Source organism: Cololabis saira, chromosome 11, assembly GCF_033807715.1.
Source record: "Cololabis saira isolate AMF1-May2022 chromosome 11, fColSai1.1, whole genome shotgun sequence".
Taxonomy (NCBI): Eukaryota; Metazoa; Chordata; class Actinopteri; order Beloniformes; family Belonidae; genus Cololabis; species Cololabis saira.
The window spans coordinates 39,005,144-39,029,448 of record NC_084597.1 but is presented as its reverse complement, the minus strand read 5'-3'; the positions used below and the strand labels follow the sequence as shown (position 1 = coordinate 39,029,448).

At 40.3% G+C, this 24,305-nt stretch overlaps 1 protein-coding gene across 1 annotated transcript in view; it reads left to right on the top strand.

Annotated features, from left to right (window-relative positions):
- Nucleotides 1-24,305, top strand: part of si:ch211-196i2.1 (collagen alpha-1(I) chain) — a 109,220-nt gene that overhangs the window by 53,381 nt on the left and 31,534 nt on the right. Inside the window, exons 6-16 of the mRNA XM_061733200.1 lie at nt 5,406-6,065; nt 8,153-8,197; nt 13,087-13,206; nt 14,433-14,471; nt 14,810-14,863; nt 14,959-15,012; nt 19,186-19,293; nt 19,431-19,484; nt 21,846-21,899; nt 22,391-22,435; nt 22,888-22,941. Coding sequence (XP_061589184.1) covers nt 5,406-6,065; nt 8,153-8,197; nt 13,087-13,206; nt 14,433-14,471; nt 14,810-14,863; nt 14,959-15,012; nt 19,186-19,293; nt 19,431-19,484; nt 21,846-21,899; nt 22,391-22,435; nt 22,888-22,941 — 1,287 coding nt within the window. The remainder of the gene's footprint in view (nt 1-5,405; nt 6,066-8,152; nt 8,198-13,086; nt 13,207-14,432; nt 14,472-14,809; nt 14,864-14,958; nt 15,013-19,185; nt 19,294-19,430; nt 19,485-21,845; nt 21,900-22,390; nt 22,436-22,887; nt 22,942-24,305) is intronic.

Below are 24,305 nucleotides of genomic sequence, written 5' to 3'. Positions count from 1 at the left end.
AAGATGATAATTACCAGTGTCTTCAATGACCTACTCCAATTTGAATATTACAATGAAAATATGATTTTTAAAAATTTACCAGTGCAGTTTACCAGAGATTCCTCTAAAAGACCAAACATAACCATACCTCATTACACCGGTACTTTATGACTCCTGTACTTTTCGTGTGGCAGATGATTCCAGGTCCACTCATTTCTACTCACTCATTATATATATGTTTTAATAAATATTACTGAAACGGCACTAAAGAGTATTGAGTGACTCATTTTCAGAGGTTGATGTGTGTGTAAAAAAAAAAAAAAAAAAAAAAAAAAAAAAAACACGTATCAAATTCCATAATTTTCATGGGATTTGTAAACCACATTTAACAGGAGCAGCTTTATCATTTACCATGCAGTGACTCATCTGGGTGGGTGGTATTTTGTACAAATATCAACATTTTCTACATACTTAAGGCAGCGACTTTCATTTATGCAGGTGTGCAGCAGACATAGAAAAATAGGAGGTTCAATGCATGCATGGTTTACAATTATGCCCAACCACATTTTTGGTTTAATATACCATTTATTGTCAATCATTATGAATAAACAGCAGAGTGGTTTCAGAGTGGCTTTGGTCTGAGGTAAAATCCAAAGTATGCTTGCGCATAATGTAAAACACTAACATTTGCAGGAATCTTGACAGAAGTCCTCGTGACCAGCAGATGTAAGATGCATATGCATTTGATTAATCAATGTTTTTTACTAATAATTGAGTTAACCTCCTTTGTCCACGTTTACAGCCAGGGAGGACGGCCAAAATGTAAGGTATGATGTCATGAGGAAATGTATACTGAGTAGGCCTTTTTTAGGTGAAAACTTTGTTCCATGGCTCGGCTCCTGACTGACTGGCCATTTAATACTCTTAACTAAGCTTGGCTTGTGCTGACATTAATGTAAAGATATCTCACAGGCTGCAGGGGAGACAGATTGAGAGGTTGGTGTTGACTAAAGGAGATCCAGTGTCAGCTTATCGCATGGAGCTGGTTGGCTGAAAGTTACCTGACACAAGACAGACAGAAAAAAGGGTCTTTGTTTCATTTGGGCCGCTGTGTCCAGTCTCCTGCCTGTCTCAGCTGGCTGGGTGCAGCTGGGCTCCACTGCACACAAAGTATTCAAAACACAGTAATATTTTGGATTTGATGAATGAAAAGCACCCTCAATAGATTTTATCTCCATCAGTGAATTCTTTTTCATCGTATAATTATAAAATCAAAGCATGCTCAAAAGATTTTTTGCTGACAAACGTCAGTAGCCAAAGAGGAAATCTTAGACTGCCTCTGAATAAATGATGCCCATTCCCAACTGTATTGGGGTAAAAAATGATCTACAACTTCATTAAAAATAGAGCCATTCCCCAAGCTGGACAGATATTTGCTTATCAAGCCAAGAGCACACAAGGATTCTTTACAACACACATGACAAAATATGTAATATCTAAATGAAATGTTTTTGACAAGTTTGGTCAAAATATCACAGGCATGCAGTATAACGACTCCCTTTTCAACCATATTTTCACACTTATGTTCATTGATCATCTACCAAAAATCATCTAATCAAATTTCCTTCGGGGATTATTAAATAATTTCAAATTGAATAGCGGCATGTTTTTAAGAATGGAATAAGCCACTCTTAAAAGTATTTTGGACACAAATTAGCCTCAGTACACCTGGAAGCACATCATCACGGTTTGAGAATATACACTACCATACTTGAGACTTCACACTGTCAAACACAATGTTCTTGACTGGTAGTTATATTATATAAATCATATTCTCAAATTCAAGAATACTTTATTAATCCCAGAAGGAAAAGTAATTGTTGCAGTAGTCATGATTTTCAGTCTCTTCAAACAATTATTTAAGAGGGTTGTAGCTGTTGGCAGGAAGGATCTCCGGTGTTGCAGCAAATCTGAATACACCTCTGAATGAGGACACTTACTGAATCACTGTGTTGTGAAGAGGATGATGAGGGTGTCATGATCATCTTCAATTCATGAAGTATCCTCCTTTGCACAAACAGCTTCAGACGATCCAGAACAGAGTATGACTTCTTTATCAGTTTGTTCGGTTTCTTTGAGTCACTGGTTCTGATGTTGCTCCCCCAACAGATGGCTGTGGATGTGATTGCACTCTGATTGCCTCAAGAGACTGATTCTATACTCAGTCTCTTGTCCATCACGGATACACCCCACAGCTGCAGAGTCATCAAAGTATTTCTGCAGATGACAAGACTCCGACGACTTGTACTGGAAGTCTGAGTGAGTGGTGAGAGTACAGTCCCCTGTGGTGCTCCTGTGCTGCTGACCACCTGGTCAGAAAAAAACACCACTCAGTTTTGTCATTGTATCATTGGACTTGCGGCCACTTGTGTTTGACACTTGGGTAAAGAGAGAAGTGGAGCTGTCAACTGATCACCACCTGGTGGTGAGTGGGCTCTGATGGGGGAGGATGCCAGTCAGACCTGCAATGACGTGCAGTGAGATTCATGGCTGGGGAGGCACAGATTTAATCACAATCAGATTTACAAACACGAACCGGACGGACAGGTTACAGGTTATGTTTCATATAATCTTTCTTTACAGATACAAACCGTAGCACACAAAAAAGCACACTTAATTAAAATGCATTTTATTATGGTCTTTCCTTTACATATAAATGAAGTCTTCCATTTTGAAAGTAAGGTCAGACATGAAAAAATAAACGGATGGTTGCACTTGACTTATTAACTTTAGGTTGTAGCTGCTGTCACTTGTTCTCCAGACAAGAAGAATCACTGGGGTCACGACTGCCCACCAGTACGTAGTGACTCCCCACAGCCGTTTTATCATTGCTCAGCACAAGAAACGCGTTACACACATACAGTTGACAAAAAAAAAACATTATATATATCATTATATACATCAGCGGAACTATTGAAATGTAGTTCATTTGGCAAAAGTGTTTGAACACTTTTGCGCAATCCATGGTGAGTCTCATCTGGTTTTTGAGCCAGAGAATCACACATGGAAATGTTCCTTTTAGGCAATCCCCAGTGGTTTTTATCTGTATTTATTTTTGTAAGCGTTAATTACTTAAGCATGCATTTGAGGCTGGAAATATGAAGAACTTAGTCCTGAAGATAATTTCTCACCAAAGTCTATTCTCAGTATTTAAACAGTAAACGTGAAAATTCCGCGGGTTTGACAAAAAAAGAATCTAAAACTGGTGAATTTAGATATAAAACAACTTTATACTGCAAATCACTGGATAAATACAACCATTTAATATTTTTTTTCATTTAGCATATTTTCTTTCTCTGATAACGGGTGAGGCATGGCCTCTCCTGTCTCCCCCGACTGCACGTCACTGCAGACCTGGTAGGCCCTAACACATCGTGAGGGTCTGCTGGAAACATCTATAAGTCCTATGAGGCCTTCTTGGCCTGTGGGACCCTGAAGTAGTTTATGTACTGGCAGGCCAAGTACATTTTCCTGTACAGAATATTCACAGTGATGAATGTGTGTGTCGTAATTAACAGTTTTTACAAACAAAGAAAATCTGAATCAGCCAAAACTTGAATTTGCAACAAAGAAATTGCTGTCTATGCATCTCATCTTATAAAAGTCCCATCTCATTGTTGGTGGTGTCAATCAACATGTATTTCTTAACAAGTTAAAGGTATAATTCTTGAACAAGACTTTTCATCTGCCTATAAAAAGGTATTAATTCAGTTTTTTAAATGTATTCAGAAAACAAATGATGAAATGAAATGCATTACCACTATGTAGACCTAGATTTACTGTGTATCTCTAAAGATCTTGAAAGGTTATCAAAACTGTATTTTCTTCTAAGAGTGTGACCGATGGGTAAACTGATCTGATACGGCATATCTCTTACATTGTTTTTTTTATTTTAATTTTAAGCTTTCATGTTGGGGTAATTTACATGCTGGCTCCACTTAAAATCTAAGATTTTTACCAAAGACAACCAAAAAAAGGTCCTTCTTTCAGTGCAGCACTGTATCGCACCTTTTTAACGTATGCGTTCAGAAAGCTTTTACACTCTTTTACTTAGACTGTACACAGCCGAACTTGCCTTTCCTCATCTTGTCCTCCTGCTCACCACATGCCCCAAATCCACTTAAAACACTTTCCATTGGAGCTGGTTAGCGACATCAGACTAAATTTACAGCCCTTTGGTCCCTTACCCTTGAGAGGCTTCTCTGACTATGCCACCATCCCCTGAGGCCTAACATTTTGATCTTTAGTTGCTTGCATGTTTTTCCTGCAAAACATTAGCAGAACAGAGAACAGGCATGGGTTGTAATGTTGCGTCTGCAGCATTGCCTCTGGACACAGAAACAACTTTGTTTGTTTGAAATCCAGAAGGTGTTTATTAGAAACGTTTCCTTTTGACTACAGACCAAACTCATTACAATGAGAGTACTTACAGAACATTGTTTTAATTCTTCGGTCTGTAGTGCCTTACTACAAAAAACCCTTTGAAAAGTTGTATGATGAGGTAGGATAACTACTCTTAGAATCTACTCCATGGTCTATAGTTCGGTATAAACTTGTAAATGTTCAAGTTCAGCTTTTGTGATTTATTGACTATGCTGACTATGCCCTCAACATTAAGTTAGACATTATAGTCCTTTTTTATTTTGTTGGAAAAGTTGATAAGAACAGGTAATAAGAAGAGAGGATGAATCAGGCTTGTCAGAAATGTATGTACGGTACAACTCATTAAACAAGATCCAACAGGAGATAGCAGAGATTTACGCTTTAACCTTCACACGGATATCAACTGAAGGGTAACAGGCACTGTACAACAGCAGCAGTTTTGCCCTAACAATGCCATTTTCAGCTGTGTTTTAATTTACTTATTTCTTCAGAGTTTGGAAAGAACATCTAATTGGTTTGGCTCAAATGGCAAGTGTTTGATATTTTAATTAAAGACAATGCATTCAAGAGTTTTGAGAAGAAGTGGTAGTGATGTGTCAGTGGTAACTGTCTTGGAAAAACATTAAGGCGGATGAAATTAAACCAGATGTCAGTAAATATTTCAAAATTTTCCACTGGATTTGATTTATTTCTTCCCTATGCGAATGGGCCCGTCACCGGTGACGAATAAAGGGTTTATAAATTACAGTCATGGCATCATAACATCAAGATTTTTTGATCTGATGATGACTTGTTTTTAAATATCATGTGATGATGAGGATCACTGTTGTTTATTAGAGTTTATAATTAAGAAATTAGAGAATCCAAGAAGTTGATGTGATAACTTAACTGTAGTAATGAGGATCCACTCAATAATTGATCTAAACCATAGGATCACCAAAGGATCTTTAATAAACCCTGATTCTTGTTTTGTTTCCTTGTAGAAAGTGTTTCTCAGACGAGGGACTTCTCGAGGGGATGGGACAATCCCTACCAGGTCCAATCCAAAAGGCTCAGTGGGTCGTGGAGACGTCTTTGTGATAGAAGAGGACACAGACTTGTTAGATCCTGTCTTCCATAATGGGGGACAAGTGAACCCTCAATGGAAACCTTCCAGGAATGGAGTCAAGGGAAGCCAGAAGGGGAAGCCCAAGGGACCGTCTAAAAACTTTGAGGAGAACATTACCATAGAGAAAAATACAGATTCTCGTGAGAGGACTTCATCCATTTCCCCCAAAAAACCATCAGAGGATATCATTGACTCTGACATTGGAAGTTCCCCAAGGAAGCCCTCACTGGAACTTCCTTTGTTTCCCAAGGGCTCATCAAGTCCCAGTACATCCACAGATATACTGGGACTTGACACAACTGAGGAGACCAGGACTGTTTCACCTGCACCTCGTGAGATCCCCTTCACCATCCAGAGCACAACACAGTTTGATCATAGAACCAAGCATGAGGGTGAAGCCAAACAACCAGCCAAAGAGCGCCCAGGGACCGGGACAATTGTCCCTAGAGATGGAGGGCTGGTCTTTGGCTCTGATGGTAAAAGGTACATGCTCCAAAGAGGACCACCAGGCAGAAGAGGACCACCGGGGCCGGAAGTAAGTGGGCGTGTAGTCTTTATTTTTTTCATTTCTAGTATAGCTAATGCATATTTTACAAAATGACAGTGAAGAAAAGAATCAGTAGGGTAGTGCTGGGCGGTATACCGGTTCATACCGAATACCGGTGTTTATTTTTCTTATGATATGAATTTTTCATTTCATTTTACAACGTTGGGAACGCGGCTCTACGTTCCGGCACGCCGCGCAGCGGAACATAGCGCCGCAGGACACTGTTTGTGAGGACTGTTTAGCAGTAGTGATGCACCGAAATTGTTCGGCCGAAAATGGCAAAAAAAACACTTTTGGTGTTCGGTGGAATAAGTGGGGGAAAAAAACGAACAATTAATAACGGCGTTGTAAAATAAGGAAATAGACTGGCCGCTCCCGTACCGGTTGCACCACAAACATAAATCGTTGGCCAACCAAAAAGTAACCACATAAGAATTTTACCTAACATTCACCAGGAGGTGGAACCAAAACAACATAATGCTGGGAAATTAAAAAATGTTCAGTTTTTTTAAGTTCAATAAATATTTTCTACCTTGTAATTTTGCAAAAGACTTTTTTCTTTGAAAAGCATGCCTAAATCAAATGTATTTGATTTATGCATCCTCCTCATGACACTAAAATAGGCCATTCTAAGCCAATTTACTACAGCAATTCCTTTCCAAATCATTAGAAAATGTGGTTAACACCCAGTTGTGCATGGAAAAAAAAAAAAAAAAATACCGTGATATACCGTGAAACCGATATAATTTTGAAAAATACAGTGATATACATTTTTGGTCATACCGCCCAGCACTAATTTCTAGTATAGCTAATGCATATTTTACAAAATGACAGTGAAGAAAAGAATCAGTATGGTCCTGTTTCTGAGTCTCAGTGAGAAAGGAAATGAAGTCATAATGGATTTAAATGTTTTCTTTTGGGGAATTTAGTAAAGCCAAAGCCTCAACAGTGATTTAGCACATGCAGGTATCATATTAATCTGTATCTGAATGTGAGAAAAGAAAATCTTTGTGAATCAAGGCTGTGATGAATGTTTATGCTTTTACAGCTTAAAAGGGCCTGTTCTTCATCAGCTGCCATCTGAATCTAATCCGGGTAGTTGGATGTCTCAGGCAAACGTTGATCCACACATCTTTGATGCTGTCATGCGAGAACTGTGTAGATAAGGATCCTCCGACGTTTGCAATAGCATTACTTAATGAAATAGTTTTGAATTATGTCTGTAAATTATTTAAGAAGAGTCAAATCCAACCTCCAGTCAGGAGGATCCATCTAGGGTAGGAGGTAGGTCATTACAGGGACTGCAGGGCAGACAAAACCAAAAGCAGAGAGCACATGTGGCTACATCTGGAGACACACTACCATAAAATCCACACAATCACTCAGCACCATTACAGTGATTGGAGTCGGCTGTGGGATCCAGGAGGGAAAACGCCCTCTTGACTTCTCTCGTCTTATTGTGTACAGTACAGGATCATAGCTCTTAATAACTTATCTTCCTGTGGAAATGACCCCTAAAGGTGTTGTGTCAAATACTATAATTCAGTAAAAAAAACATGTTGTCAGTATGTTTTAAGTTGACATTGTCAAAACATATATTCATTGTGATAAGTACTGTAGGTATGTCATTTAAAAACCATATTCCAGGTTCGCCAAACAAATAACATTTACCATCACTGATTGATCACTATTTGCATCAATGTATCTGCCCCTCCCCCTTACATTATCACATTAACAGTGGTAGTGTACCATATAGGATACTCCCAACAAAAACTGGTCTATTTTTGTGTGTATTAAGACAGAACTGCAAGTACTGAAAAAATATTTTTACACCTATTTTACACTTGTTGCACTTGATAAGCTCCTATATGCAGTAAAAGAAAAGATGTAGATTGTAAAGGAGCCACACAATTCCAAGACATGTATATGTCTTGGAATTGTTGGAAAACATTAAAATAAGAGATTTTTCTTTTCTTTTTTTTTCTTTTCAGCAAACATCAAATTTCTGATTATTCTACATATTGATCTGTTCTATCCTTATGGCTTTATAGATTTTTCAGTCACTCTTTCCACAGGGCTGTGCTGGTGAGCCTGGCCTTCCTGGGTTTAAAGGTGATAAGGTAACAAAAACTTGTTAATCCCCCAGATTATACTCATGTACAGGTTTGGGTCCTTTTAGAAGCGGTTGATACCCTTCATGATGTGCAGAACTATCATTATAGTAACATACAGATGAGGAACACAATGAGGCAGTTTGGGATTCTGTATCTTCCCAGAGATAAACTGACATTTAGACTTGTGAAACTGGGAATCAAACCAGCTGTCATTTTATTGAGGGATGACATCTTCTTGAGCTCCAGTGATCCCACTAGAGAGGCATTATGCCAATGCCTGTCATGATGTTATACAAAAGATATGGAAGAGACCCCCGGTGAGAAAACAAGGCATTTCAGGATGTTTAGGTGTCGTAGAGAATTATTCTCCTTAGTGTGGACTTTAAACACAATGAAAGAAAGGGAGAAACTCCAAAAAATAATGCACAGTAGTTGAGGCATTAAGTTACTTTTAAGCTCAAGCGCTCTAAATCCTTATTTCTGCCAGAGCCCCAGTTTAACCATGTTTAATATGAGTTTTTTAACGATCTGCATAAATGAGTAACTTTGATTTTTTTTTTTTTTTTTTTTTTTTTTTTTACCTTGTCTGCACACATATTATTGATTGATACCATGACGGTAGAAACCAAAAGTGTATATATGTGCATTATTACTATATGTAATATATACATATATATACGCACACATATGCGTACACATACATAAATATACACATACAAACCCAGTGTTTTTTTTTTTTTTTTTTTTTTTTTTGTTTTTTTTTTTTTTTTGGTGGGGGGGGGTGGTGACGACATCCACTGCCAATCCAGGAAGCAGGAACACACGGAGACACACGTCAAGCACTGGAAATCTGCAACAAAAAAACCACAAACAAAGCACGAAACCGGCACGGAGCCATCCAAAACACGAACAGCAATCGACCTAAATCTTGAGATCTGATCGCAGTCTGAGCTAAGCTATCGCTACCGCTACCTAAACCCAAAAACTAGAGAGCCAGCATGCAGGTGAACAAGCCAGTGTGTATGTCTATGTGTGTGTGTGTGTATGTATATGATCATGCATGTGTGTGTGTGTGTGTGTGTGTGTGTGTGTGTGTGTATGCGTGTGACTAAATTACTGTGTGTGTGTGTGTGTGTGTGTGTGTGTGTGTGTGTGTGTGTGTGTGTGTGTGTGTGTGTGTAATAAACCAAACAAAGCTCCACCTGAAGTGTATCTATAGTGGGGGAGGGGGGGGAGCAACCCCGCCACCCGTGAGACCAGAGGCCGACAAGGAAGAGCCCGGAACCCAGGCGGGTTCCCCCCCCCCCACCCGGCGGCGGCCGAGGGGGCCCGCGGGCGGGGCCCCCACGGCGCGGAAAGAAGCAGCCAGGGATCCCGCGGCGGCGGACCGCGACTCAGGCAATCCCCGGCCACCCGGTCCGGGCCGGACACGCGGCCAGGAGGCCCTCACCCTTCAGGCCAGCGACCCCCACCCGGCAGGGGGCCAGCCCGCCCGGAGAGACAGAGCCGCCCCGGCCGCCGACGCGGGCAGGCGCACCCGTCCCCCACGAAAGTGGCCCTCCAAGACCAGAGGGGCGCCCCGCCGTAGAGGCAGCGGGGGGGGACCGGAGACGGGCCCGGAGAGAGGGAACCCCCCAACAAGGCGACACCCGCGCAGGCCCGACAACGGAGGGCCCCAGACCCAGGCATCCCATTCATTCATCCATTCACCTATCCGATACCTATACTAATAATAATATAATATACTATACATAATAATAATAATAATACTAATAATAATACTAATAATAACCATCTTTGTATAATATAATATTGATAAATTATTAAGTTTTTGATGTCCTGCCAATGGAGGCTCAAATCCTCCATGGCAGGACCCTTCCATACCGCATTCTCACCGACACAGACATACAATCACGCACCGTTTCCCCCTCCCCGGGGGGATCCAGCACCGCCAGAAGGCACCCCAGGCTGCACGGCGGGCCCCGCCAGGCCCGGGTAACCCGACCCACCCGTCCCAGGCCGGTGAGGGAACGCGGGTGATGTGGGACCCCCTCCCGCCCCTTGTGTTGAGTGCATGTGATTAATGCCATAAAAACAGGGAGGAGGGAGGGCCAAGTATCGATTGACACAGACCCCCCCCCCTCCCGAACTACGTGTCCTTGTCAAATGTATTTATTAAGTGTTGAATGTGCAGTGTCTATTTTGCTGTTAAAACCGTGAGGCGGGGAGTGCCAGGCCCCGCGGGACAGTGCCCCCCACGACCCGGACCCCCCGCCTTTCGCCTATGTGCGTATGAATCGTGTAGGGGGGGCAAGAGGGGGAGCGGAGGCCGAAGCCAGGAAGCAGGACCAGCAAAGCCGGCCCTGATAAGACACCCGCGTCCCCCCACCGGCCGTCCAGTAGACGGGGGCCGGCCCCCCGAGCCGGGCAAGGGCCCCACCGCACCTCCAAGGGCGCCCCCGGCGCCGCCGGAGCCCCCAGACGGAGGAGGAAACGGTCCAACATCCTCCCATTCATACTGACAACATAAGACATAGATACCTGGGAATGGTGCCACCCCGCCGTCGCGCCCGCCCGTGCACCCCCCGGTCAGGGGAAGCCCGCTCCCCGGACCCGGCCCCACCCCCCCCCCCGAGGCCACCCCGGCGGACACCCCAAGGGTCCCGGAGTCCCCACATCCGCAGGGGCACTTGGCCCCCGCCCAGCGACGGAGGACCAAGGCAGCAATGCCCCCCCAGCGCAGACAGCCACCCCCCACCCAGGCAGGGCCGGGCCCTCCGGGTGGGACCCCCACGTCCACGGCCCCGCCCCCCCCGGGAGGCCCGGAGACGCCCCAGCCACAGCCCCCCGCCCGAGCCCTCCCCAGCCACCCCCCCCCCACCGCCATGAGGTAACCCCCCCCACAGGCCCCCAAGGCCCCCACCGGCTAGGGACAGGGCCCCGCGGCCCCCCCCACCGCCCCCCAGGGGCCACCAGAGGCCCGCGCCCCAGACCCCCCAAGCCGACCCCCAACCCCAAGGGCTACGAGATCACCACCCCCCCGCCCCCACTAGGTAACGAAGCCAATAAACGGGGACCACAGAGAGTGCAATTCAGCCGAATGTTGTTCAGTGGAGGCAGACATTATCTCACTACTAATATGATCTGATAAAAGATTCCTAAAATGGTTGATACATAAACTGGATTTTTGTTTCCAATTTACTAAAATGGTTTTCTTTGCGATACATAAGGCAGTGAGAACCCGGTGTGTCCAATTAGGATCTATTTGAGTGTCTCCCAGGTGGCCTAATATACATACCGTGGGGCATACTGGGATTCTGTGGTTGATCCATGTGGATAAATCCTCACAAATCTCCTTCCAGAACCTCTGTACCGGTGTACAGAACCATAAAGCATGCATATAATTATCTGGGGTGTTCTCTGTGCACTGTGAACAGATATTAGAGGTGACAAAGCCCATCTGGAACATCCTTTGTCCAGTATAATGTATTCTATGAAGAACTTTGTACTGTATAAGTTGTAGGTTTGGGTTTTTAGTCATAGTAAACGTATTTAAGCATATTTGTGACCAAGAAAACTGGTCGGTATTAAGAGAGAGATTGCAAAACATAAATGACCAATTCTAACTCTAATAATTATTACTGGCATTATCATGATATATTGTTTCATATTATTATATTTAAGTTATGAAATCTCTTGGCATGTTAAACTATAGTATTATATTGTAATATATAATAGTATGGTGATATAATTTGGTTATATGTTATAATATTTTATACAAATTATGTTATATTAGGATATTGCTATATTTATATGATATCATGCTACACCACTCTATATGAAAATTGTTTATTTGTTCACTTTCGAATCAATATTCTCAATTTATGTACCTATTTTCATCACCTTATTTACACTCAAACACGGCACGCATGCACACACACACACACACATACACACACACATACTGATGCTGTCTTTTGTCATCGTTTGCACTGTTTGTTAATAAAAAAAAAAAAAAAAAAAAAAAAAAAAAAAAAAAGAGAGAGATCCGCCTCCCACTTAGAGATCGGGAGAGAGACTGAATCGTCCAGTTTAGACACTAACCTGTAGAGTTTTGATAACAACTTTAAAGTGCTTAGATTCAATAAATCTATTATCTTAGCGGGAAGTTGTAAATCTAATTGGCTAATTTTGTATGTTTTATTTATTATTGCCTTAAGTTGTTGATACTCTAAAAATTTATTCCTGCTAACTCCGTATTGAACAATAAGTGTATTGAAAGGTACAAACTGTCCTCCTACAATTACGTGCTGTAAGTACCGTATTCCTTGATCTCTCCATTGAACGAAGTTAACCATCTTTTTATCATTTTTCACGATGTCTGGGTTGTTCCATATGGGTGTACGGTCACATGGAAAAAGTGAAATTTTAGCTATTTTAAGAAATTCCCACCAAGCTGATAAAGTTGTGCTAATATTAATGCTTTTGAAACATTGATGACGTTTGATACTTTGACTAATAAATGGTAACTCTGAGATTTCTAGTTCATTACAAAACACTTGCTCTGAGTCCAGCCATTGACTATCTAAAGGATGATCTTTTGACCATTTTACAATATACTGTAACTTACTGGCTATGAAGTAATACTGAAAATTAGGTAATTCTAAACCTCCATATTCTTTGGATTTTTGCAATGTCTTTAAACTAATACGTGGAGTTTTATTTTTCCACAGAAATTTTGATACATATGAGTCCAACGATTTAAACCAGGAAAGAGGGGGTTTGCATGGTATCATTGAGAAAAAATAAATTACTTTTGGTAAAACCATCATTTTAATGGTGGCTATTCTACCCATGAGCGAAATGGGGAGTAACTTTGATCTTAACGACCACAGGGTAACATGGGCCTGGAAGGGAAACAAGGCAAAAAGGGAGAGACGGGGCCTCCCGGACCAGCAGGTTTACCGACCCTCTACCTTTGGAGGAACACTGCTGAAGAATGGGCTGCTTTCCAGGTACACTGTATGTCCTCATTGTTAGCAAGTTATTAAACAAATTCACGTGTGTCTTTTATCCTGATTAATCTCTCATCTATAATCCCCCCTCTTTCCCTTATCTTTAAAGTGACACAAAGGAGAGTTTTTGTGCATATTGGAGTATCAGTTTCAATTTCATTTGAAGGAATACTCGATCACTTTTAGGAATCGTCTGGCTACCATTGTTTCCTGTCTCTCTTAAAACTAAAACCACCCCAAAGTGACATTGGACTGCCATCCCGGTCGTCTCTCGAGATAAATGTGTTTCGTGTTACGGCACCGTGTCACACACCCGCCACGACGAAACTAGCTCACACAGCGACAGTGATGATCATGGCAGACGGGACTAGGAGGCTCCAGAAAGTAATGAAGGAGGAGAAAAGCAACAGTGTCAGAACAAGAGACCAAATATGAGACGGTTTCAGAGAAGTGACTGAAACCTCACATGTAGAAGTTGCTGGAATTCCCTTGTGCTCCTTTTAAGCTGGAAACCAATTCAGCAAAGTTAAGCTGTGAATATTTAATCGTTCTAGCCATTTAACAACATCTTATGAGTCTGACTCCTCATCTAAATCCTGTTGAATATCTGTGGAAAGAGCTGAAACGTTAAGTTTACATCAGGGTCGGCAAATTGAGTCAGAATTGGTTTCCTAATTCTGAATATATAATTGTGGGCAGCTTTCAGTCTTGCTGATCTTGAAAAATCTAATATAAAGCCTTCAAGTCCTCAGAGAAGTTACTTGTTCCTTGAGCTGTCAGTCATCACTTTATTTATGGTCACGAATCTAAAGGACACACAAGGCATCACATAAGACCCCCGAAAACAGATGTTGTCCCTCATCGACAGTATGTTATCTCTGTGCACTGACCACAGCTGAAAGATGTATAATACCCAGACACAACTTGAAGTCCGTTGCTGATGTAAAAATCAAACGACACCAGTAAAATTCAGTTTTTACTTTGTGCAGCTGATTCATTTCCAAATATGCTTTGAACTTTATGTGGACTATTTTATTTGCATACATACATTCACTCTGAATGAGAGTAAGACATAAATCAAAGACAGATCTTTATCCGCTAAATTTGAAATAACATTTGATCTTTTGTGATCACCTGGTATTATTTAATTTTTTTTTTTGTGTCTGTGTATTTTTATGAATAATTGCCTTTTGTAATCTTTTTTGTATCCTTTTTCTTTCTTGTAGCAAACAAATGCCTACCAGTTACTTCGTGCTGGTTGGCCTGTAAGTATGTTGGGACTATTGATGGCTTTTCTTTGTTGGATTAAATCGTGTCAGCTCAGGATCAATGTAGAAATTGTGAGAGTAACCTTTTTTTTTTATTAACTTAGTCTCTTGTTTATTTTAGTGCAGTGTAGTGCAATGTGATGCCGACCTGTACCATTTATTATCATCTTTTTTTTCTCTCTCTTTTAAAAAAAAAAAAACCTTCCTGGTGATTCAGTTGCATTTTTGCAATGTGGATCAACTTGGCTGTTACACTTTAGATATACGGCTAAGTTAGCTTTTTACTTTTATTCTCTCTGAATCATGAAGCTGGTTTCTTCTTTGTGAGCTTTCAGAGTGAAGAAGGCCCCGCAGGACCAGCCGGTGAGATGGGCAAGCCTGGCATACAGGTTAGAAATCCACTTCATACACATTTAAATCATATATGAGCATGGCATGTATTAGTTAATTTAATACACACAGTTAATTTCATCCTGTTTCTCAGGGGCCACCTGGTGAACCTGGGGTGCGAGGACAACCAGGCAGTCCAGGAGAGATGGTATGCTCCCAGAGACACATGTTGATCACTTATGTATACTAAGATGTTTAAAAACCACAAACAACCATTTCTCATTCCCAGGATCAGTTTAAAAAACGATAAAATTTTAGATATCAGTGTAAGGATACAGCAACAGATTAAATGTTAAATGACAATTTGTATTTATATTCCCAAATATTTAGGTTTTCACTGTTCTGTAGCCACAGATGGTTGCTACTGATTTCTCTTTCAGGCTTTGTTTCTGCTCAAGTGATGCGTTGAACTGGCATGGGTTTGGAAACTCTGCACTACAAGTAGGAATGCTGAAGTAATGTTAAAAATGGACCGAATTAGATTAATTTAGCGTAAGACCAAGGCTAAATAAGCCATCTAGTTGAGTATCTGATAACAGGCTCGCTAAATTTTGCCTTTCACTGAAATTCATCCTACTCTTGGACGCCACAATTTGCAGAACTTTAGCTTCCTACTTAAGTTGCAGAAGAGTGAAGTGAAAAAAAGAGCTGGATTAAATTTGTGAAGAGCAACGTAAAAAGCATGGCTTTGCAACTGTTGGAGGGGCGTACACACCAGCTCAAAGAATCAGGTTAAAACTTGCATGATTGAAGCCAAGATCTTAATCTTGTCCCTTGGTTGTTAGGAGACTGTATGTGCACTTAATTAAATAAGACAAACTATAGTTTAATTTTGTGAATGCCATGGAGGGGTGCTCCCAGGTCTATGCACTGACTGGTAAAAACCTGGAGTAAGCGGATACTTTGATGTGTGGTTTGATATTGTGCAGACCCGATGTGGTACCGAGCTGAGGAGTTTGGTCATAAACTGGGTCATTTTTACTTGCTGGTTTTAAAAACTGTTACCAGAGACAGCTGGGATTAATGGATGCATCATTGTTGCCACAATTTAGAAAAGCTAGACTGACTTTAGAGAGTTATCTAAATGCCTGGTTGATGCATCATTCATAGGGCATTTAAGATTTTGTACGTTGCAACATTTTTAAACCCAAAGCTCAATTCAAAGCTGTAAGATGAACTAAATCCTTAATACCTGCAATGTGGAGTTGTGATTCCACATCTAAGCATTTGGCATGATTATAATTAGTCAGTGATATTTAAGCTAGTCTGAGATTTGTGTTCGGGAAACTGAGTGTGTACTCACCTTTTTTTTTTCGCCTTTAATGTAACAAACTCAGTTTTCAATTTCACTTTACTCTGACTCAAAGGATCTTTCAAGCTTTATTGGTTTATTTCTTCTTTTTAATCCTATTTAATATTTCTTCTAGCATTCATGCATTTACTTTCTTAAATACAGAATAACGATAAATGGCTAATTTGCTTAAGCTTTTTCTGTCAATTTTCAGACAGCAAGTCTCCGACTGTACTATAATTAATTGCTTCCACAAATAGACATAATTCAAATGGCTGTTTCAGGATATTGATCAAAGTAATATACATTTTATATATATATATATATATATATATATATATATATATATATATATATATATATATATATATATATATATATATATATATATATATATATATATATATATATATATATATATACATGTATATATATTTCTATTCCATCCAGCTTATTATCTTTACGAAGTGTCGGTGAATTAAAGAGAAGTATTATCTGGAGTTTATTGTAATAAAGTTCTGCAGTAGAGTGTGACAGAGGGAAAGTGGGTGTTTGGAAATCCAATTTACGTACATGAAACGCCCATTAATATAAACGATACAGAAATAGTTTTATTGCTCATATATTTTACTTGCAAATTCAATAATGTCAGTAATTTTCGAAATTTAACTGTCCATTTATGGGACCTTAATTTTGTCACACTTACCGATGGTTACCTTTTAAATTTGTAATCTTATATTTTTCTGCTGGAAACTTTTAAAGGTAAATTCAAATGTTTTACATCCTTCTGAATCCGAGTCTTGAAATATTTAATTGTTTTATGGCGTGTGGCTTTATGGAAACCCAATGCTGCGTATAGCGCGAGGTCTTCGCAGGGTAAAGAGGAGCTGTGGTCTGGAAGCCGGAGACTCTGTGTCGCCATTCCTGTGTGTTAAGACGCATGTGGCAGATAGAGTGACTGCTTTATTGGGACTATTAATATGAATGCAAACATAATTGCATAAATCATTTGTGTCAACATGTTTTTTAACTATTAAAAAAAAAAACATACTAAAATAAAAAAAAATCTTTTAGACAAACTCAACTGAAGCAGCTGAAGAGTCTTTTTCATGTTGAGAGATCAGTCGTAACTTCATTTACAGAAATATTTGATTATTTTTTTGTAGGTTCAATATGTTCGGGTGCTTTTGTGGTCTCCCATCCCAACTGCCTGTTTCAACCGCAGACATACAGTTTATTATACAGCATCTACTGGAACAGATACTGGTCAGGGAGTCATTGTTAGTACATCATATGTTAATTATGTTAAAAACACAATTGGAAGATGGTTATGGGGCTGCTCTGACCAGCTTCTGTTGTACCGGCACACTGAATTATGGGTACTTGTATTCAATATAAGTTGGTCACTTGCACACTAGGAATTTTACCAGAAGGAGCAAACTGTCCATGTACTTTTCACAAAATACAGATTATTCAACTGTTTATATACTATTTACTGCATATTGGCAGAATCTGTGCACAACAATGTAGAATGCTGTCTTGAAAGCAGCCTTTGTCCCACATCAACAGTAATACTCAATGATAGCTTTAGGATGAAGCTTGCTCACAGATTTAACGTCACCATCGTGAGCGAAATTGGAAAAGTGTCAATATAAGTCAAATTAGTGTAATTTCAATGAAGAGACATGGATTAAAGGGATGCCTCAAAATGTTTGAATACGTGAAGAATTTGATTGCGACTGATTTAGTAGTTAGATTGGAGTACCTCGGTGGATGACACGATGGAGGAAACAGAGTCAAGAAACTTGTGGTGGATAACCAGAGAAGGCTCTTTTATTCATGAAGTCAATAAAACAGAAAGATTATGAACCTTTGACATTGATTAGTGTTATAATTAAAACCACTGTCAGGTAAGAAACATGTATATGGTTTATTAAGGAGAAATATTAAATATCTGCTCAATTTGTACAACACTTTGGTCAACTTTTGTTGTTTTAAATGTGCTATATAAATAAACTTGGACTTGACTTGATATAAGACATGAACAACCTATACAGTATTAGACATTTCTTCTAGGTTTTGGTGCAGCGGATGTTGGAGGATTCCTAATTAAGGACCCCAGCACATCTTAGATCTTCCCCCTTTGCTTAAGAATAATCAGAAATGACAGTCAGTACTGTTCTCCTAGAACAGGAGTCGGCAACCCACGGCTCTAGAGCCGCATGCGGCTCTTTAGCGCCGCCCTAGTGGCTCCTGGAGCTTTTTCAAAAATGTTTGACCTTTTTTTCCTTTTTCTTTTTTTTCTTCTTTTTTTCTTCTTTTTTCTTCGTTTTTCCTTTTTTTCTCTTTCTCTTTTTTTTCCTTTTTTTTTTTTTTTTCCTTTTTTTCTCTTTTTCTTCCTTTTTCCTTTTCCTTTCATAATCTCGACATTTTGACTTTTCTTTTGAAATTCGGACTTTTTTCTCTCTATTTCAACTTTTTTCACGAAATTTCGACTTTTTTCACGAAATTTCGACTTTTTTCACGACATTTCGACTTTTTTCTCAACATTTCGACTTTTTTCACATTTCGACTTTTTCTCGACATTTCGACTTTTTTCTCGAGATTGTACTTCAACATTAATCTCAACATTTCTACTTTTTTCTAAAAATTTTGATTTTTTTCTTGACATTTCAACTTTTTTTCTCTACATTTTGACTTTTTTCTTAAAGTGCATAATGAAAAAAAAATCTTCCCACTTATAACTAATATAGATACAAGCAGCATGTGTTGTCTTCATTCTAAGGCTTACAGAAGACTTTTCATTTTTTCCGGCTCCAGACATATTTGTTTTTTGTGTTTTTGGTCCAATATGGCTCTTTCGACATTTTGGGTTGCCGACCCCTGGTCTAGAACACGAAAATGTTTAATATAAATAGAGAATCTCTTCACTTGCTCACGTTCTCAGATGAAAGTGGAGTTTAGTATAATACAGTCTCAGACAGATGGATTTCATGTTACGGATGATCGTTGTGTGTCTGTGTTTGACAGGGCGATCGAGGCCCCAGGGGCCCTCCAGGACGAGCTGGGACCCCAGGGAGAGATGGGATAAATGGAGTAGATGGTCAGCCTGGATTACATGGTGCTCCCGGATCACAAGTGGGCATATTCTGTTTGTCAACAGACAAGCTGTACTCAGAAATACACATGTAGAGCATGACTCTATATAATAGGTTACAGGATGGGCGTAATGTTTTTTATCTCTTGAAATCTTATTTTTGTCTCTTTGACATCAGGGTCCATGGGGGTACAGGGGAGAACGAGGACCCAAGGGGGAGACGGGTGATGAGGTGAGAACAGAACAAAACTGTTGAAGAAACCGACATGAAAGCCATTTCCTGTTTAACATATTATACAAATGGAGTCAAGAGCTTGTTGGTATACTTTATTAAATCTGGCCTGCTGGAGTTCAATTAATTTAATTTCAAACAGGAAAATAAGCTAGGTCACCTAAATAGTCTTAAGTATGTTGATTGCTAGTTTTCAGTCAGAAACAAACTGTCTAATTCCAGTTACTTTAAATTTCAGATATTTTGATTGGATAAAAAAATGAGTAACAATAACTCTCACCCCTCGAATGAGATATTTGAAACACCAAGGTCAAGGAGCAAATAGACAGAAAAGCAGCTGGTATACCTAACTCCCAAAGGATCTTTAGTGATGTGTTACAGACCGGAAAAAGAAACGGGAATAGAATCAATAGGCGGAAATCCTGGAACACTGTCGGAGTAAAGTCTATAATTCAAATTCAGAATCAGAATCGCTTTCATAGCCAGGTATGTCTGCACACACAAGGAATTTGTCTTCGGTTCACTTGGCTCTCTTAAAGGAGCTTTGAAAAAAATTCGTATACGTTTTAAGTTTTCTAGTAGTAATGTCAGATGAAGCGTTCCAAACCAAAAAGAATGAGCCCTCTAGTGTATCTCTCCTTTGCCTTGAACAGGCTGTGTTCTGCAAAATGTGCTGCAATTCGGTCCCGAATTTCCCGCGCTGTCCTGTGGATGTGACGTCACATGACGCTGCATGCACGTTCTCCCCGTTCTCCCGTGCCGGCTTCACTGTTGGCTGCAGTACCCCCGACGGCCGTCGTGGAGAAGGGTGGCGCTAGAGAGTCTCATTTCTTAAAAGGAGCCTCATGCTCCTTTAAAGTGAAAAGAAAATAATTGAAATATAAACATAAGCAAGAACAATAATACAAATAAATAAATAAAAATAAGATAATAAAATAAAAACAGTAGGTAAAATAATTATATAGATATATGTATATACACAAGTCAAGAGTTTTTGTTATTTTTTAGTTTCTTTTTTTTTCTTCAATATTTTTATCCTGATTTTTTTTTTCCCCATTTTCATCACCCAGTGCTCCTTCCTAAGTCACAGTCCTGGGTATTGCTCCCTCTACCAACCCCGGGAGGCCCTGCACTGAGCTCAGGTCTCCTCCTTAACCTGAGGAGTGAACAGCTTCTTTTCACCAGACAGGGTGAGGATTCTCTGGCCGGACGTAGCGCGTGGAAGGATCACGTTATTCCGGCCAGATCCTCCCCACCCCATCTGGAACCCCGGCTGGCCAGAGGGGGCATGTATAGCCCAGGACTGCTGCATGTTTTTGTGAGGGTAGCTCACATTAGCTACCCAAGGGAACACGGGGAGAACATGCAAACTCCACACAGAAAGGCCCTTTCACCAACCCCACCCAGGGTGTGGGTGCTGAAGTCATGGGGGAACTAACACACATTCAGCGCCCACAGCGAATTGAACCCAGGACCTTCTTGCTGTGAGACGCTGCACTACCAGCTGCACCCCCCCCCCCCCCCCCCCCCCCCATGTTTTAGTTGTTTAACACAGACACAGCCTGAGGGAAGAAGCTGCTCTTGTGTCTGGATGTTTTGGCCAGTGTTCTGTAGCGCCCCCCAGAGTGGAGAAGATGAAAAAGGTTGTGACCCCAGTGTGATGGGTCTGCTAAGATGTTACCTGTCCATTTCCTAACTGGACAGGTACAGGTCCTGGATGGAGGGCAGGCTGACACCAATGATTTTCTCTGCAGACCTTATTGTTCGTTGCAGTCTGTTGTTTTCCTGTTTGGTCACTGAACCAAACAATGATGGAGGAGCAGAGAACAGACTGGATGATGGACGAGTACAATTGGATCAGCAGCTCCTTTGGCAGATTGAGCTTCCTGAGCTGACACTGGAAATACAACCTCCTGCACCTGTACAAGGTCCTGGGAAATTGTGGAGCTCAGAAACTTTAAAGTTTCAACAGCGGTCACAGTGCTTTCGGTGATGGTGATGGGTGGCCGAGGTTCATTAAAAAGTTGTTTTATTCCTAAAGGGAAATTAATCCCAGTAGTAGTTATTTAATTCTCTTCAAGGACTCATAAATATAAATCAGATGATGAGGTTGAGGGAGTAGGCTTATGTAAGTAGCTGAGTGAGTCGTCAATGTTTGCTGGAGGAACTTGTGCATCAGATTTTAAGGTAAATTACTTCAGAAAACCTGCTAACTCCAAAAGGTTCACATGCTTATTTTGCTTCAAACTCACATTTTAATCTCTGCAGCAGGAAAATAGATGTTAACATGAAACAGATTGAATCACATTTACACAGAGTAAGAAAAATGAAATTACTTGCAATTTCTTTTTCCACCTCCAGGGTCTGATTGGTTTCCAAGGTAGAAGAGGAGAAAGTGGGGAACCCGGTGAGAAGGTATTCTTTGATGCGATCTTTCATCCTTGATACCACTTTTGGTCATTTGTAGCCCAACATAAAGTTACTCAAAGGTGAAATAAATAGGTGAAAAAAAAAAGCAACTGTAAAGACCAGAAATGTGTCAAGGGTCAGTCTGGGCCCTGAGTAACTCAGAAATGAAAAGTGTCTGTTGCTCTTCCTGGTACTTACTCATGGCAGTCTAAGAGGACACAAGCCATGAACCAGTGACGAGATATTGGGAAATATCGTAAAAAAAAAAGACCATCTTGACTGCAATTTTTACCTAATAGAAACCAAAAATAACTTCTACTGGAACAGCTGATTAAGCAGTGATCATCATGGTATTGCCTCCCAGTGTATGAGGATGTGATTAGTTTGAAAGTGAGAAGACATGGTTGTTGCACAGGATTTCTTATTTTAGAAGGGATTTTCATACTTGTAACATTTTTTAATGATTGTGTACTTGATTGTGTCTGTCTTTGCTGTAGGGCTCAAGGGGAGGGCATGGTCCACCTGGCGCCGTTGGACCACCAGTGAGTGTTTTTTTACCCCAATAATTCTTAGTTTGGGAATATTTCATGTATAAATACAGTCTTCTGGAAAGTACAAAATCATCTTATATAATCTAGACAAAAAAAGGAATTGCATTATGTATTGAAAGTCATACACATTCAACCGGTGTACAAGAAGAGGTACAAAACAAGCTACTGGCTTTGGTGAGAGACTCCTGAATCCTTTTTAATCCTTAATCCAGGTCCCTTGGAGCTTTTGGTTCCCACAACACTGCACTCACAATGTACTTTTTGGTCCGTCCTCATATTACTTTGATTGTGCTCAAAAAGAAGTCAGAATCTCTGACTCACGGCATTCATTTTGACCAATGGACATCATTCTGCATCTTTAATCCTCTCTTTGAATACGCTGTTTTTTTTCTATGGATTTTAATGAGATGTTTCTACTATGTTGACATTTTCTTTTTGTGCAGGGGCTGCCGGGGATCCAAGGTGGCGACGGGGCAGAGGGGCCGCCTGGGCCTGATGTGAGTCTAGCACCATCTGACTCCGATGCACGAAATGCTTGAAATAGCCTCGTAAAAATAATAATAAATGTGTGTGTGAGTAGTAGGTCTGTGAACCTTGTTCCAGTTTATCTCAGCCATAGTCCTTGATAGAGTGTTATCAGCTTTGGAATAAGTTCTGGTTAAGTTCCACAGTCTGCAGGTGACAGGGGAGGGGGTAGCGGGAGCAGAGCATCTTGTAAGGCTGCACGATTCTGGACAAAATGAGAATCACGATTTTTTTGCTTAGAATTGAGATCACGATTCCCTCACGATTTTTTTCCAATATAAAATGTATTGCACTTATTACTTTAACTTTGCAACAGCTGAACAAAAATATAATAACAATAAACATCTCTTGTCTTCTTTACACAAACCTTTGAATAATTTAAACAATAATAACAATTTTGAACAATATTTGTTCCTCCCTGAGTTGAACACCCTTTCAGAAAGGGGACTTGTAACAGATCCTGTAGTTCTGAGGCAACAAATTATTCCTCTGGCTGATTTTTGCTGTAACAGCTGACATTGAACATAAAAACAATAAACATCTCTCTTGTCTTTAAATAATTTTAACAATAACAATTTTAACAATATTTATGTGCAATATGTGTCAGGTGATGAGAAAGGTAGATGTTTCTCCAAATGTAATCCACAATCATTAACAAAATATAACATGACAACATGATAGTTGACCATGACAGGACTACAACAACCTAGAACATAGGCCTAGTCCTTTTTTTATGCAGCCATCTTTAAAAAAAAAAAAAATATATATATATATTTTTTTTTAAAATCGTCTTCATTTGGAAATGAGATTGCGTTTAAGCATGAATCGAGATCGCGATTTTTTAACGATTAATCGTGCAGCCCTAGCATCTTGTTACCATACATCCAGCGGAGATTTGAGATAAGCCAGCCGTACCAAGGCCAAGCAGCCAGGCACCAATTTTCATGACAATAACAACACCGACCCCAGTTATCTTCCATCTGCCTTAAAGTCTGTGGTACCTTAGGGCGACTCCAAACAGCCAAATTTGTGGTCACTTTCCGCCAAGCTGAGCTAGCAATTTCTCCAAGGTCTTTTCCATCCCACCAATGAGTTCGAAAACCGCAGCTAGCCTGCAATTCTGTTTGAGAATCGCATCCAGTTTGCGATTTTTTTGCTCACAGCACAGTCTTGAGTGTCATTGGCACGAAATGTCCATCACACTCACCAGGCAGCCTTGAAAGAGCCAAAATCGCTGCCGACGTTTTCTGTCAGTAACCGCCAACTCCAAAAAGCAGAAATTCTGTTATCAGAAATCCAATTATCTAGCCATCTTCAAAATCCTCAATTGATAGTA